At 40.8% G+C, this 16,702-nt stretch overlaps 1 protein-coding gene across 2 annotated transcripts; it reads left to right on the forward strand.

Moving 5' to 3' along the window:
• Window positions 1–220: 220 nt before the first annotated feature.
• On the forward strand, window positions 221–16,609 carry si:dkeyp-77h1.4 (uncharacterized). 2 transcript variants are annotated; one of them, XM_025911512.1, is made up of 12 exons: window positions 221–456; window positions 4,317–4,389; window positions 5,370–5,435; window positions 5,611–5,631; window positions 5,738–6,013; window positions 7,920–8,040; window positions 8,167–8,342; window positions 8,604–8,746; window positions 9,780–9,927; window positions 10,725–10,906; window positions 11,007–11,099; window positions 11,804–16,609. In XM_025911512.1, exons 2-12 carry the CDS (start codon window positions 4,371–4,373, stop codon window positions 12,440–12,442), a joined length of 1,884 nt encoding a protein of 627 aa, XP_025767297.1. In that variant the 5' UTR covers window positions 221–456; window positions 4,317–4,370; the 3' UTR covers window positions 12,443–16,609. The 2 variants fall into 2 exon arrangements, with proteins under 2 accessions (XP_025767297.1, XP_005455561.1); XM_005455504.3 differs by lacking the exon at window positions 4,317–4,389 and having other exon boundaries at window positions 268–456.
• The last annotated feature ends 93 nt before the right edge of the window (window positions 16,610–16,702 follow it).

The following is a 16,702-nucleotide window of genomic DNA, read 5'->3' on the forward strand; positions in this document are numbered from 1 at the left end:
ATATCAACTATATATAAGAAAGTAAAACCATATTTAAAAAAAAAAAAAAAAAAAAAGCTTACTAAATGCAGAGAAAACATTAATAATGACATTAAAGTGGATCAGTATATGTACAGGCATGTGCTCCAACAGTATCCTCGTGTATCACCTGGCTGGTACCTCGTTAAATACCCCCCCTAGCTGTCAGATGACCATAGGTATCTCGCGGACGAAGGGTGTCCGGTGTTTCCCGACACGAGTCGAGTGGCTCCGAGAGGGAGCAGAGCCCGACATATTCTGAACATCTTCCAAATGTTGAGCCCGAGTCGTGAAGTGCTGCTCTTGAGGGGGGCGAGGTTGCAAGGGAGGGAGACGACGAGGGAGAAATCAGGCGACGTCCGCACAGATTTTCACCTCTGAAAGCATCCCGACAGTCAGCTCCGTGAATGCACCGCAGCTCCAGCCGGCCACTCAAAGGTAGGTGCGCTGCAGAGCGCCGTTTTTCTTCACATACATGTACGGATGTGTGCCTTAAACGTGGCCGGTGCGTGACGGGTTAAATTCTGCAGTTTTTTGCCTGATGCGCTGTCCCGGCTCTGAGGTGGCTGATAAGACTCCGAGCTGCGGGGTTTATCACCAACTGCACGCTTTACTGGGAACGAGGAGAGGTGTGAAAATATGTTACCTGTTAAACGGTCCCGGCGTGGAGCTCGGGCTTTGTGGATATGTATTGTTTTCAATATATTTATTTATTTTTTACTCATCTTGTTTCAATTAAAATTCTCAAAAATATCAAAAATGTAAATTGTGGATGGGAAATGTTCATTTTTAACAACATGCAGGCTCATCTAAGCTGGTTTAACACAAATACATACTTGATTGATTTAATCATTATAGGGAAATTATATAGATATTATATTTATTTTAGTGTCTTACGTTACTAGTTGTGTGATCTGTTGGGTAAATGTTCTGTTAAGACTTCAAAGCTTGGTTTATAGCTTCATTTCTGAGAGGAAGCCTTGGCCTACAGGGTGTCTCTGCCTTGCCTCTGCCTGCAGTCCTGCTCGTAAACTGTGGCCATTGCTGCACAGCATCAAGATCCAACACATCCAAACAGTCATTTTTTTCTATCACTGCACAATTATTTCATCATAACCATGAATACATCTCACATCTTTTCTTTCATCACCTCTCCCACCATGTTTGTCAATGCTGCACATAGGTCCACCAGCTCCCCCCTCCTCCACCTCCCTGCTCCTCCCTCATGTCCATTGATTTTAATGAATCTGACAGGTGCAAGCAATATGGTGGAAACCTGTCTCATCCTTTAGTTCACTGCAGCGAGCTTTGTAAGAAAATAGGTTGTCAGCTGCTACAGGCGTCCTCTACTAGATAAACTTCAAAAATGATACTCCCTGGTTTCGCTTGGACGAGATCTTTGAATTTGTTTTGTTTCTTTTTCAACAAGAGGAGAGCTGCAGTGATGTTTCATATTCTTTCTTTCGGTGAAGGGGAAACCCCCAAGCCCATTTGACGTATGATGCAATCAAATGCACCATTTTCATCCACTCCCACATGTGTCTCTTGATGCAACAATACTTTTTTCTTTCTTTCTTTCTTTCATTCTTTCTTTCTTTCTTTCTTTCGTTCTTTCTTTCTTTCGTTTTTGATGCCTCATGATTTATACATGCCAAGCTCTGTGAAGGCAGGGTGCAGTACGTACTTCTGTGTAAACGTGCTTGAGCTCACTTCTAGCTTGCCTACTCAGCACAAGGGGGACGTGACCCCGTGTTCACCGTGCAAAGAAAACGAGTTAAGTGAAAATGAAGGAGAAACGATGGGGGTTAAAGACAGAGTTTGCTTTGTAGTTGCCCCACATTTGCAGTCACTGAAGGCATTTCCGCCTCTTTAAAGGCCATGGACAAAGATCTGACTGTGTCTCCCGTAAGCAGGGAGTTTGGCGTTTGAAGGAACAGGCACGGGCTTTGATTTCAGAGTGGGATGCATTGGCTTGGATTATATAAGATAAGGAGGAGGAGAGGATAAAAGAGACGCGATAAGAGAGAGAGTGAGAGAGAGCCAGAGAAAATTCAGAGAAAGTGGCAAATGAAACAGCTGCCCTGAGACAGGAGGCATGGGATTCGGGTTGAGAAAAGTCATACTGAGAACACAAAATGTAGCGGAGGGACACTGAGAAATGATACCAAGCTGTCAAACACAAGCACAGAAAGTTAAAGAAGGCAGCTGAAGAGGACAGGGTGAGTTGAACAAGGTCACGGTGGTAGAAGGTAATATCTGTAGATGCGAAAATGGTGACAGAAGTGAGAAAACAGAAGAACAAACAGAAAGAGACGGAGCGGAGAGGCCAGTGAGGTGGAACGAAGACTGAATGAAGCTTGGGGAAAGGAGAGAGAAAGTCAGGCAAGGGTGGCAGATGGCATGTTAGTCTGTGCCTATGTTGGCATCCCACAGGGCAGTGTATAAATAAGATTATATTATAGCTTAATGCCCGTGTTGTCATGTGCATGCATGTTCATGCTCAGTGAAGCAGGCCTCGTCTTCTCATGTTTCGCTTCAAACGCTAAAAAAAACCCAACAAGATTTTTGATTTTTTTTGGTTCACATATCCTGCACAGAAACACCAGATTGTCTGTTGCGACTCCCTGAGACCAACTGCTGGGGCAAACAGATGGACAAACGGTTCCCCTTTCGTTCTCTTCACAGCCAACCAATCCTACGTCTCAGATTGCTGGATTAATTAAATGCCGACTTCTTCAAGGGTCAGTCTGGTTTCTTTGAGTTAGATGTCACAGTCAGTGCATGATGCAGCAGCTTCAAACAAAGGGTTCAAGCCCCGAGAAGAAGAAAAACGTGAAGAAACAAAGATGGGGACTGTTGTTATACAATTACAGTGTAATTTGAGTTTTAGTGATGAATGGATGCCACTTATTCATTTGCCATGAGACAGTGTTCTGTGTGACGCAGCTCTGTTCCATATTTTATTTCAGATACAATAAAATCAGTGGGCTTTTAGGCTTTCTGCCCAGAGTGCTGTGTGAGAATGTGGCAGACACACTGCAGAGGGTTGCATGAGGCCTTCTGGGTAACAGCAGTTCTGGTTGTCAGATTAATACACTGTGAAAAGCTAATTACTGTAATTAAATAATAAGGAACAACGAGAGTGTTTTTAGTATTAGGCTTTGAAGAAATATATTTTCCAAAGCCAGTTAGATGGCCGGCATACCGGAAATACACGATCAGCCTTATAGACTGTGTGAAGATGGCTGCATGCTTCATCACTTCCAGCAGGAACTGGATGTCTTGTGACGTCTGCCGTGTTACAAAGCGACACTTTAATCTTTACTGCATGTTTATTATCTGCTGCTAAGTGTGACTGTGAGCACTGCAGGTGTTCCCTCCCAGGCCCCTCCTGGGCTTTGTAAATGAAACTGCAGCAAAAATCTCTTTCGCACAAACTCTCTTGATGTGCTGCCTCTGTGTAGCAGAAGGCAGTTCACATCACAATAATCCCTTCAGTGTTTCAGCTGAATTCTTCCACAACAGAGAACTTGGGGTTTTTTTTTAAAATTCCTTTGGGAAAACCAGCCGAACTGTTACCCAGATCACCTTTATACTGTGGTCAAATTCAAACATTCGGGCATGTTGTTAATGAGCAGCTCTTGAAACTGACCCAAAGACATCTGGGCCTCATAAATATTTACATATTCCTAACAAGAAAGAGCCTCTCTGAGAAATAAATGTCTTCAGGTTAGACCTTTAAGAAAAGCTTTAAAACATAAACCTAAAACCCTGATTTAGGGGGCAGGGATAGCTCAGTAGGTAGAGTGTCTGCCCCATGATCGGAAGGTCGGGGGTTCGACCCCACTGAACGGCTACCCTGAGGTACCCCTGAGCAAGGTACCGCCCCTACACACTGCTCCCCGGGCGCTGCACTGGTGGCTGCCCACTGCTTCACTGGGTGAATGGGTTAAATGCAGAGGAGTAATTTCCCTTCGGGGACTAACACAACACACTTTACACTTTAAAGCTTATGTACAGTACTGTGCAGAAATCTCGAACAACCCCTCAGTGCTCTATGGTTTGCTTCAAAAATACGAAAAAAGGGCAATAATTTATTGAAACATAAATTGTCATTTAGTACTTCAGTAGAATTGTAAAAGGCTTGAAAGTGAAATTTAGTGTCCAATACAGCCTGAACTCTCTTAGGCAAGCTTTCTTATAATTTCTTTAAGTAGTCTTCAGGAAGGGTTCTCCAGACTTATTGAAGGACATTAAAAGCTCTTCTTTGGATGCTTTTGTTCTGTTTTCTGTCACAGCGACCCCACATTGCTTCAGTAAGGTTGAGGTCCAGGCTCTGGGGAGGCCAATCCATGACTGATATCTACCCAGGTATACTTTTAGTGCATTGGCAGTGAGTTTGGGATTATTGTCATGCTACAATAAGCTGTTTTATAGATTAAGTTACCTTTATTACATTGTAATGTCGAGACACAACACAGGTTAATCCCTTGAGTTAGGTGCCTTTTTATCCTTGGATTGAGTCATAGGATAGTGTTAAGTAGCCTAACTAAAACCACTGAAAAAACTTTGGAAGATTGAGATCTGAAAAAAAGGGTGCCTCAAGACTTTTGCACAGAACTGTGCGCTATTATATCCTATTTTGTCGACAAAAGTTGCATTGCAAGCACTAATTTTGTGTAAAACCTGTAATTAAACCAAGAAAATGAAGGATAAATTGAATATACAGGGACTCCAAAATTCCCTGCATACAGTCTCTTCGCAGACAGTGTTTTTTTGGACGGTTAGATCTTTTCTAATTTAAGTCTTTACCTGTACAGAATAAGATAAAAGAGAGGAGAGGCACTTTCAGCCTCAGAGATATTGCCTAGAGGTTCAAAAGATGTTCTTTTACATAAATAATTAAACAAATTCATACATATATTATGAGGTCAAAGATGTACACATTTCAATTTATCATGATCTTTTAAAAGTATATAGCTAGTGTGCTACTAAACGCTGCACTGTCAAGCTGTGGTCACTGCAGGTGTTTCCTCCTGGTCCTCCTGGGCTTTCAAACACCACAGGATGGTTATTTTTGCTGCAGCCCCCTGATGCGTTGCTTCTGATGTGTCGGCATGAAAGCCAGACCATCAATATCTACTGAGCATTGCTGTAAATTTTCATTGTCCTGTTGATTTTCTGGTTTTAGATGTTTCCTGTTTGAGACACTGAACTTAATGGGTTTTCATAATATCCAAGTAATTTTCCTACTTAAATATAAACTGTGTTAAAGTATGAAGGAAAATAAATACCTTTGGCTTTTATTGTGATTTAATCTGAGTATAATTAATCTTCCCTTTTCTTTCCAGACGCTAAAGAATCGACTATCATGGGGACATTCAGAGTGATCGTGCTTAGCCTTCTGGTCACCACGGGTAAGGCCATTGTCAACATGTTTTGTTTTTGACAGCCATGCAATTAGATGTTATATTAGTAAATTTTATGCTATAAGAGGAATTATAAAATTGTGTTTAAGTTTAACTGATGAAAAGGTTGTAAAATATTACTCATATCAGTTTAACTCTAATGCTCTTTTGTCTTTGTTTGCAGCTCTTTCCACCCCCTCAAAAGGTAAAACGTGTGTGTCTGAGAGATACTTTTTGATTTGTCATATATATGTTGTGAGCTTTAGTCTAATGTTTGTTTGTTTCTTTGCTTTATCCACCATAAAAACCAGCTGATGAGGAATCTTACACCTTATTCCACGGAGAGGATTTCCACATCCTACTACGCTCCAAAAATGTGGAGGTCACGTTTCATAACAAGTCTGCTCCTCGGTCAAAGGATGTGCACCTGATGAGGGAAGGCAAAGTGGTCCACAGTCGCCCTAAACTCGACCGCAGCAACACCCACCTCCTTATAGAGGCTGTGGGTGAGGGAGATGAGGGCGTGTACACCGTGAAGAATCTAGAGAAGCCAGACGATGTCAAACGCATGTCGCTTACAGTCCGAGGTACAGAATAACAAGACACACATTAAACATGGTAACATACATAAGTAAAGAAGCACAATCTTAAATGACTTCCTACACTTGCACATGTACAAGTGGAATTTTTATTTAAAATCTTCTGAATGACTCAAATTCCTAGAAACCCACAAAATAACACCTAAATTAAATACTGTTTTTTACTGTATTTTTACAAATACAGTAATAACCACACAATTGATTGTCATAATTGATATAATAACATAATTGATACTTGATTAGGAATTAAGACGGTGAGTAACACCCAGGTGCTACTAATCAAATGCACTTGATTAACTGATCATCAGTAAGTGTGAACGCTTCTACGTCTGCAGCATCCAGGTGTTTAACACACTGCCATGAAGGAAAGACATCAGACAAGCATTATGAAGTTTATTAGTGAGAAAGATTATTCACAAGTGGGAAAAAGTCAAGACACTTGCCAATTTTCTCAAGAGAGCAAGCTCCAACAAGTTCACTCCAAGGTCAGAGACACTCCAAAAAACCCAAGGGCTACATCTTAGAGTGTACAGGCCTCAGTTAGTTAACATGTTAAATGTTAAACTTCATGAAGTACAAGTATGGCTTGTTTGGAAGGGTTGCCAGGGGAAAGCCTTTTATCTCTACAAAGAACACGGCAGCATGGCTTAGGTTCGCAGTGGCATCTAATCAAAACACACCTCGTGCCAACTTTCAAGCACGGTGGTGGAGGGATGATGATTTGGGTTTATTTTGCTGGTAGAGGACCTCAGCACCTTGCAGTTATTGAGCTGACCATGAACTCCTCTGTATACCAAAGTTCTCTAAAGTCAGTCTGTTTGATAGCTAAAGCTGAGGTGAAGCTTGGGTCAAGCAACAGGTCGATGATCCCAAGCACAGCTGCAAATCTACAACAGAATGGCTGAAAAAGGAAAGAATCAAGCTGTTGCAATGGTCCGGTCAATGTCCTGACCTCAATGTTATTAAAATACTGCGGTGGGACCTTAAGAGAGCTGTGCATAAATGAATGCCAACAAACCTCAATGATCTGAAGCAACACTGTAAAGAATAGTGGGCCAAATTCCTCCACGATGATGTGAGAGACCGATAAAGTCATGCAGAAACAATTACTACATGTTTTTACTAGAGCTCTAAAACAGCATCTGAACATCGTCAAAGACGATTAGACGATTTGGTAATATTTCCAAAACACAAACAGACACGCCTTCTTATCCCCACTAAATATCTTTAATACAGATATTTTTGATACTAGGTATGTCTTGCTGTTGCTACTACTTGTGCTTTCAATAATAATGTCAGCAGCTTAATAAACCTACTGTTAGCACATCCCGTTTGTCCTGTGAAAATTACAAGTTGCAGCAATGTTGACTCTGTAGAAATTAGACTCGCACACAAATGTGAAGGAGCCATTTTGGGCTGGGAGGAGGAGTGGTGGGCTCAAACCCAATATTGATAAAAGCGACCGTAGCGCAGCGCTGTGTACCATATGGAGAGAGTAAATGTGAAGTCAAGTGATGAAGAGGTGTGTGTGTGTGTTTGTGTGTAGAGTGTGAGAGCAAGCTGGAGCTGCCATGCAGTAATTATGCAGCTCTTTTACCACCGACCCACTCCGCTCTTCTTCCCCGCCTGATGGTGTCCTGTTGTTATCTCGTCTTTACTGTCTTTGCCTCTGTTTGGTTTGTATTGCTACCCCTTCATTCCTTTAACTCTGATATTTTTGGATCCTTTGTCTTGTTTTTGCAGCATCTGTCACATCAGCCTTCCTATCCTTTTCTTACTCCCTTCTCAAATAAACTGTCACTCTGTCTGTGCTCATCTCTGTGAAAATTTCAGGCAGTTTTCTGTCCACTTGCTTCCTCTTAATCAAATGTTTATCTCCGCTTTTATCTTCTAGATTGCACCGTTGAGCAGATGGTCAAATATGGAGACAAATTCAGTATTCATTTGTCGGGGGTGAATCGTCCCATCACCCTTGAATACAGATCCAGAGCTACAGAGGCCCGGGAGACATCTAAGTAGGTGATATTTTAACCCAAGAGAATATGTAATGACATTTTGCAACATTGATGTACATTCAGTGAGACAGAGGTAACAGGAAAGGTTGAGAAAAAGCTCCTCCTCTTTGACTTTCCCTCCTGCAGACCAGGTTTGGTGGTGCTGACTGCTGCAGGGACATCACTGGAGCGCTATCAGGGCCGTGTCAGCCTCAGTGAATCTTATGTCACCCTCAGCGGTGTTACAGATGCAGACGAGGGTAGCTACACTGTCAGAGATAACAAAGGTGGTATTGAACGGAAAGTCTGTCTCAATGTCAAAGGTGAGAGCACATATAAAGACACCTCACGTCTATGTTCTTCTCATACACTTGGCTTGTTTTAAATGAGCTTCTACCAGGATGCCCAACACCCCCCCCCCCCCCCCCTTCTAGTTTTTATGCTGCCATAATGGCTTTTTAAAGACGGAAACATTAATGGGCTCCTGCAGGCTGATGCATTTCAGATGATCCATGGAGCTGTAAACAGACTTGTGATTTATTTATCAAATGTCCCTCCTTCTTTTCTGCCTCTTTGTGTCTCAGAGCACAAAGAGTTTGTGAAACTGCAACGCGGTAACAAACTGAAGATCAACCTGATACTCAACAGCTCCTTGGTGTACCTCTACTACAGCCCCAAGAGTGACTCCACACTGCGCCTGCTGCTGGACAAAGGAGAATTTACACCTGTAATTAGAGCCTTTTTTCCCCACTATAGTCCAGCTATGACTCTTTCATTTTTGTCATTTCTGTTCCTTGTTTTCTGCCATATACTGTTACAAATGTGGATCCTGATTTTAAACATGGCTTAAGTTTTAAATAATAAGGTCAGCATGTATAATCTTTCAATTTAAGGCCTTTAAAAAAATCTTGGCTTTGTATAATTTCAGTGAAAGGGAATTTCTTTTTATCATCTCAGAAACACAGCAAACCCAACCACACAAGGGGGGGGGGGGGTCTAAGTGGCTGCCCTATTAGTATCAGATAAATAAGGATTATTTTGATCTAAGATTCATACAAAACAACTAATCCCAGAAAAAAAATATGGAGCAGGAAACATCCACTTTATATTTAATAATGTTAACAGGTTGGCTTTAACTTTAATAATTAAAATTGAGCTAATACATAGGTATTAATACAACATGATTAATGGGATTTATATTCACTCTATATGTAAAGGCAGACTGCATGAGTCAGTCCTTGATTTTATACACCTGAATTCAAAGATTAAAAGGTGCGGCTGATTATTTTTTATCCACAGGTATTGTATCTAAACACTACCTGACATTTACAAATTATACCCTATATTGTGGTGTATAATATAAAAAATATATACATATTATTATGTACAGGAGCATAAAAAAGCATTGATTTTTCAAATATATTGTAAAAGCAAATGTTATAACTGCTATTGTAATTATGTGTGCCTCTTGTTGTTTAGGACATTTACCCATATTCTTCTTCTCATTATTTGTAACCTGCTGAATAATTGCAGCTTTTCTAAGTGCCTGTGCTGAAGGTCAGGCTGTTTTATAGCTGATAAATGCTTCTAACAGACTGTGTGTGTTGTTTATGTTACTTAAGAGCTAAATCCTTGTATCAGTCAGTATGGATAGGTTTGTATTCCATTTCTCATCAGTCGTTCATGTTTAATGTTTATTGCTCTAATCAGGATTTCTGTATTTGATGCCAAGTGTGAAAATGTTTGTTTTTTCACTCTAGGCCCAAACAGAGCTGGGTTTGGAGAACCGTCTGTCTCTGGAGGGCTCACTGGTCATTTTGGATGACGTCAATGATAAAGATGAAGGCCTGTTCACGATTAAGGACCTACAGAATTTCACTGTGTCTACTGTCCACTTGGAAATGAAACGTAAGCAAGGAGTGGGGCAAACGCTAATAGGCTGGGTTGTATTGCTGTGTATGCTGGTAAAGGGTCATTCCATCTAAAATGCACTGGATCTGAAAAAATCCCCCTAGCTGAACCCTACAAAGGAAGCTGATTTGTTTAAAGTCATGCAAAATGTTAGCTTCAAAATTCAAGTTCAAAATTTGTAAATTCAAATTTGGTGATTTTTGATTCACCTTATTTTCCTGCATTTTTAAGCTCTCAGTGATAACATTTCTAACATGACTTTAAATTAGAAGACTGTGAAGACTGTCTTTGGATGACTGTTATGTAAGTTGGTAATTCTAGGTTGACCGTAGGTGTGAAAGGGAGCATAAATGGTTAACCGTGGATGTGATCTTAATTTTACAAGTGTTTAATAAAAGTAAAAATATGTAGAAATTAGCTGTTTTGACCAGCCACCTCTTCCACGTGATGTTATGACCCTTTAAAGTTTACCCAAAATATAATCTTTTAAAACTTTTCTCCAGTGAATTATCGGAGAATGATAAGTCTGCTCTACACCATAGGCAATACATTTTTGCTCATTTTTGCGTAGATTGTGAATTTAGGTGTGAATTTAAGCCATTTAAGCTTTTTAAAATTAAATGTGCAATTCAGCCCTTAAAATGTCATGTGGCTGTCTCCTGTACCTATGAAGTAATGAGGGCTGAAAACGTCTGGAATTTGTCTTCTGTATGCAAGTAATAGAATTGCAACACCTCAACGAGAAGTCAGTTGAAATATTAATATCTCCTCTTTTCTGCTGTGTGTCCTTGTAGCCTATAAGCTGGAGACACTGTATGTGGCCATCATAGCCCTGTTGGGCCTGCTAGCTTTCCTTCTGCTGGTCTGCCTGCTGTCCTGTCTGATCAAAGTGAAGAAAAGGGCCAAGAGGGCTGCTGCCCTGGAGAAGATTGCCCAGAACGCTGGAAAAGAGGAGGAAGGAGAGGCCTTCAGACAGGTTGGAGAAAAAAATACACCACTGACAATGTGATGAAGAGCATAAGGATAGAGTGTGCTCGGATATAATGACAAGTTCTGCTCTGTGTACGTCTTCAAAGGTGGTCAAGAATATCACCAAAATGAGCGAGGAATCCAAGCATTCCCAGGCTGACAACACGGAGAAGTCACAGAGCACTGAGGTGGATATTAAAGTAAGGAAATGTGTTATTTCCCACTTAAAACTGAGTCACTGAGGTTTCTAATGATGTCTCAACTCTTATGCTGTTCTAAGCATTTACAGAGAGTCGCAGCTTATTCAGAACGCTACTGCTAGAGTCCCCACTAAGATCGAGAAAGCGGATCACGTCAGTCCAGGTCTCAGATTTTTGCAGTGGCTTCCTATCTGACGAAGAATGGATTTTATACTATCACTATGATTTACAAAGGCTTGAATGATTCAGGGCCAAAATACTTTTCTGATCTGCTGCTGTGTTATGAGCCGTTCTGACTCCTCAGGTCTTTTGGGATAGGTCAAGCAAACAAACAGCCAAACGTGTCAAAGCATCTTTGAGCTTTGCCGTTTTCATGTCTCTCGAACCATCTCCCAGAAAACCTGAGGTCTGCCCAAACTCTCAGTTCTTTTAAATCAAGGCTGAAAACATTTCTTTGCCACTGCGTTTTACACCTTACCTTAAGTTACATTTGTTAAAACCTTGCATTGCACTGTAGCTTCGCTGTGACATGTACTCTCCTATTTTATTCGATTTTAGCTTATTATTATCTTCTAGTTTATTTTGTGGTTTTAAATCTTTTGTATATGTGCCTTTTTATATCCCCTTTTTATATCTAATGCAACTTTGAATCAATTTGTTGTTAATAGACACAAACTTGCTTGACCTTATCTTCCTACCCTCAGGGTCTCGAGGTTTCCTCTAAAGAAGTCGGAGTTGGTAATCTAGAGACCAGTGACTCCGGCGTTGGCTTTAACACTGCGCTCCCCCTGGACACTGACACTGAGGCCCCTGATCAAATCCCTGACTCTGAGGCTGTAAGCATCTCTATTGCTCCTGAAACCAAACCAAGTCCTCCGCCTGCTGCCGAATCCAAGCCAAGTGCTCCACCAGCTGTCGAAATTAAGCCCAGTCCTGTACCTGAAACTAAAGTGACCCCAGCTCCTGAGACCAAGAAAACTCCTGATAAACCTGTGGAGGAAAAGTTGGATGTGCCCAAAGGAGCAGATGTTAAACCTAGTCCAGCCCTGAGCCCAGAACCCCAGGCTGATAAAAAAGCCACCACTCCAACCCCTGAGAGTAAGAGTGCCCTAACTCCCACCCCTGAGCACCCCAAGCCAACCACACCAGAACCTATTACCAACGGCACGCCCGAGCCTGGACCGGATTCCAAACTGAGCCCGGATCACGCTGATATTATCAAAGGCTCAGCTCCAAAAGCAGTCACTCCTAAAACCCCTGAAGTGGAGCTGAAAGCTAGTGGTGCCATATTGGAGGCGGGCAAAGATGGCACCGTAGCTGAGGATTCAACTACTACCACCTGAGAAGTACCCCTTCAAAAACACAGGAAGCCCCACAGATCTTCTCCACCGCTCACCACTACTGTAGACAATCGAACACCCCTTACCAAATGATGAGGAAACCACTGCAGCTGGGGCGAGGACCTCGATTTAACATGTCTAATGCCTGAACACAGTATTACCTTGATAATCTCACTTATCTATAACTAACACTTAAACCTTTGAGACTTTGTGGCTCAGAAACACTTCACATAACAAACGTGGCTTTTGATTGTTAAACATTTTAGTTGTACACGCCTCGCAGCCTTGTTTTTCTGTTCATTTTTAAAGTTAAACTGCCAAACTGCAATTTCAATCCTTTGCAGAGTTTACAACTAAAATGTTTACTCCACATGAGGTCTTTTTCTAAAGTATCCTAAAAGGTTTGCGACATTTCATTGAAACAGCTCACTACAACAGCTTATTTGACCCTAACTAACCATCATTTCTCATTTTGACGCTTGTTCCTCTAACAGCACGTGAACAGCACATGGATGATAAAATCTTTCAGCTGGTGTCATCTTAAGCCTCCTAAAATATGTGATGGCACTGATATCATCAAAATGAACTAAAAACCCCCTCAGATCACACTGCTGGTGAAGTTTTATACATAGCTCAGTTGTGGATTTCATTCACTTGTGCCAGTCTTCTAGAAAAATCCGCAGTGCATTATCACATTAACCACACACGCACGCATACTTATACTAAAAATACTAACCACATTATTTCTAGTCTTTGAGATTGAGATTCACACTCCCAGTGGAAATTTCAGACGATTAAATTGTGTTTTGCGGGCTGATCCCTCAAGTCCGGATCATCCACTTTATTGTCTTTGATCTGGATTTCCCCGTAGCTCCATAAAAATCCCAGCACTCTTACAATTTAATGGGAAACTCACGCCAGCTAAAACTTCCAGCAGCTTAAAGGGACCACCCTGTGCCTGCAGTATGAAATATAAAATCAAAGTGCGTGGTAAGTTCACATAGTTAGAGCATAATTCTCTTTGTTTCTTCATTCTTTCCTCTGCTGTTATCACCACCTTGGTTTTTTCTTTGCCTTTGTTCTCTCGTCTTTTTTTGTTACTACGACCACCAAGGAGGCTGTATGACTGATTTGGCTGATTGATTAATTTACAAAAGGTATTAGCGGACTCATGTGACAATTTTAAAAGAGCTGGGCTTGGTCCGTCTTAGAAATGATCAGTTATTGAATGTCATCCAAATCTGGATCCAGGGACTTTTGAAAAAAAATTCCTTAGCATTTTTTGTATTTCACCCAATATCATCACAAATAAAAACTGCGAGACTAATTCGGAGATAATCATGTAATATGTAGAGGGGATTTTAGCCTCAGTGGAGGTCTTTCACTTCTCCTTCCTTTCTTTATCCTCACACCCCTTTCTTCCTCTCCCTCATTCTGCTTTCATTTGCTTGCTTTCATTTTTGACTGCTTACATAAATGCTGTAAATCTTGGCAGAAACAAAATATTTATGCCTCACTGGCTTCAAAAACCAGCAGTATGAAGCCTTCATCAATTACACTGTCTGTGTAGAGCTGACCTGGTTTTCAGGATGTCCAGTCAATGCAATTTCAGATGAAACTCTTTTGGTACTTATGGTAAAGAGGAGGTGTGAAGGGTCATTTTAATGTGCACGTCTCTACTTCATGTTTTAACTGACCGGTGGCAAAGCAGTGACTGTCACTGTTTGATGTACTGAAACCATCAAAAAGCATGTTGGATCAAATTCAGTCATCAAAGTTCAATCAAATGGTCAGAGGAATGTAGGGAAACTAAAAGCAGGTCCATATACAGTCAGCTGGCCTTTCTTTATAGCTTTCCTTACTAAAAGAGTTTTCTTATGAGTAAATGAATATGAGGTGTTTTGTCAGCATCTGAAAAAGCCATAAAATGAGCTCGATTTAGATGTCAGATTTGATACCAAGAGCAACAGAATAAATAAACTAAAATTACAAAAAATACAAAATGCAAAAATACAAAAATAAACTCACGGTGCCTCAGCATTAGATGGGTTAACAGCGTCAATAAGTCAGATGTATTACACATGGACAAAGGTCTTTTAATGTAACGTGTACAAAGACGTATACGCCTGCTCTCCAGCCTGGATCTGTGTGGTGGAACCACAACGCTATTTGGCAGTACTAACAAAGCTCTTCATATAAATACACACAGATACAGACACACACATGTAAAACACAAACATGGACTCCAGCCTTGTAAATACTGCATGTGTATGCAAGTGTAACCCCTCCCCACCATGAGGCTGAATGTTTTTAATGTGTCATACTTAATATTAAAAAAAGAAAATCATTTAAATTTCTCTACAAACTTAAATCTAATATATAAAATATATATATAAATATACACACACATACTATATATACTAATATTCACTAATGTATTGAACTAAATCAACTACCAAATATTGTAAATTCCCATTGAGACTGTATTAGCCCATTTTAGATCAATTATTATCCGCTGCTGTCAGCACACCGTATCTCTCACACTATTTACGTATTAATGATGTTTAACCAGTGTCATTTACAGCATTGACTGCAGCATGCCCACGACACGTTCCGCTTCTATCGTCCAGACGTTGTGTCAGTGTGCGCGAATACAGGAGTGGTGTTTTTAATGTCGCCATCGTTGTGTGCGTTTTAAAGTCCGTATGCCTATGATGCACGTATCTATAAGTGCGCGTGTGATTTATGAGCGAGTGTGTGCTGAATCTATGCACAAGGAGTTTGTACAGAAAGGAAACTCTTATGTGTGCTTCTCCATTTGTTGTGAGTAAAGTATCCATGTGCCTGCTTCAGTCGTCTTGCAGTGTGAAGAGAAAAAAACAAAAAGTGCAGTGTTTAAATCATGAGTGTGAATGTGATGGAAGCCACAAGAATATTGTAAAAACGTATTGTAACTTTGAGATATTCAAGTGACTCTTTGTCTTTGTTTTAGTGCCTAAAATGTATATTCGATAGTTGGCCTGTGCTCTGTCGTTAGCCACATCCTAATGGCACCTTTTTAGTGAGGAGGATGTTCACTGATCCAGAATATGCAGTTTGCACACCTGAATGAACAAAGCAAAAATTACCGGCTAACCTAAGATGTGTTAATGTGGAAGAAATGTGTGTGATCAAAGTGATTAGAGCCTGACCGATATATCACCAGAAAGATTTTTCTTCAATATTACTCAAAATCTGTGACTGAGTCATAAAATCAGCAGGAAAGTGTTTACAGAGGTCAACCCAGAAAGCTGTTTTCCTATAGACTTCTATAGGACCTGATGCCTTTTTGCAACCACAGCATCTGGTAGCCTTGTGGTAGATTGCAGATTCAAGGGTCAACATTTGGAACGCTAAAAAAGCTGATCCGACTCAAGACAAAAATATATATTTATTTTTAAACTGCATTGTCAAATTAGAAATAACCACACATGACAAATTTTGCAGAAATCTGTTTATGTTTGATGTGTCTGAAAGAAAAAAGCATTTTTAAATCACCAAGTATTGCTTCCGGTCTTTAAAGTCTTTTGTTGGTTGGGCTCTAAAAGAGATGAAAAGAGTCCGATTTAATTGTAGGCAGCATACAAGTAAAGCGTGTTTCCATTAACAGTGTCTGTGGGTTAGTTTGGAGTTTGTGAGTGAGTTCATGATAGCAGCAGATGAATGACAAAGCTTTGTGTGGGCAATGCTTTGGGTTATGTTGTTGTAAGCGGTTAACGAGAGGTGGCTAAAACTGCATTTCCACACAACGCCACTACTGTGTGCTGTCAGTGATTGCAATAGAAAGCCACTTAGAGCGAGTATGAGTGTGAGAGAGGCAGACGGTGAGTGGAAGGAAGAGTTATTACAGCTAATTGGTGCCAGAGGGATTGTGGTTTCATACACACCTCTGATTAGAGAAAACCCCACCACTTTTAAGACCACTGGTACTCCTTGCACTATGTGAGTTGTCTCTGCTCTGATCCTCTCTAATTCCTGCTCCTGGCCTGGTTGTGGTGTGATGTCCCACATGGTCTCCCTCTCTCTCTCTGTACTCCCTTTTTGCACAACACTTCACACAGATGTTTTGTAAAGACAATATCTTTATTTCATGTCTAAAGGAATACTAAGAATAAACAAAAGATTATGACATCTGCTGTCTTGCTGTCTTAGTTTTTCTCTCTCTGCGATTAACAACCTTTCAGATGGACAGTGCCGTCTCAGTGCTATCCCACCAAGCGGAGA

The sequence above is a fragment of the Oreochromis niloticus genome, linkage group LG11, assembly GCF_001858045.2.
Source record: "Oreochromis niloticus isolate F11D_XX linkage group LG11, O_niloticus_UMD_NMBU, whole genome shotgun sequence".
NCBI classification, from domain to species: Eukaryota; Metazoa; Chordata; class Actinopteri; order Cichliformes; family Cichlidae; genus Oreochromis; species Oreochromis niloticus.

Coding starts and splice junctions, on each gene's coding strand:
- si:dkeyp-77h1.4 (XM_005455504.3), top strand. CDS start 426: ATGCACCGCAGCTCCAGCCGGCCACTCAAAG. Junction 457..5,369: donor CTCCAGCCGGCCACTCAAAG/GTAGGTGCGCTG, acceptor TTTTCTTTCCAG/ACGCTAAAGAATCGACTATC. Junction 11,100..11,803: donor GCACTGAGGTGGATATTAAA/GTAAGGAAATGT, acceptor TCCTACCCTCAG/GGTCTCGAGGTTTCCTCTAA.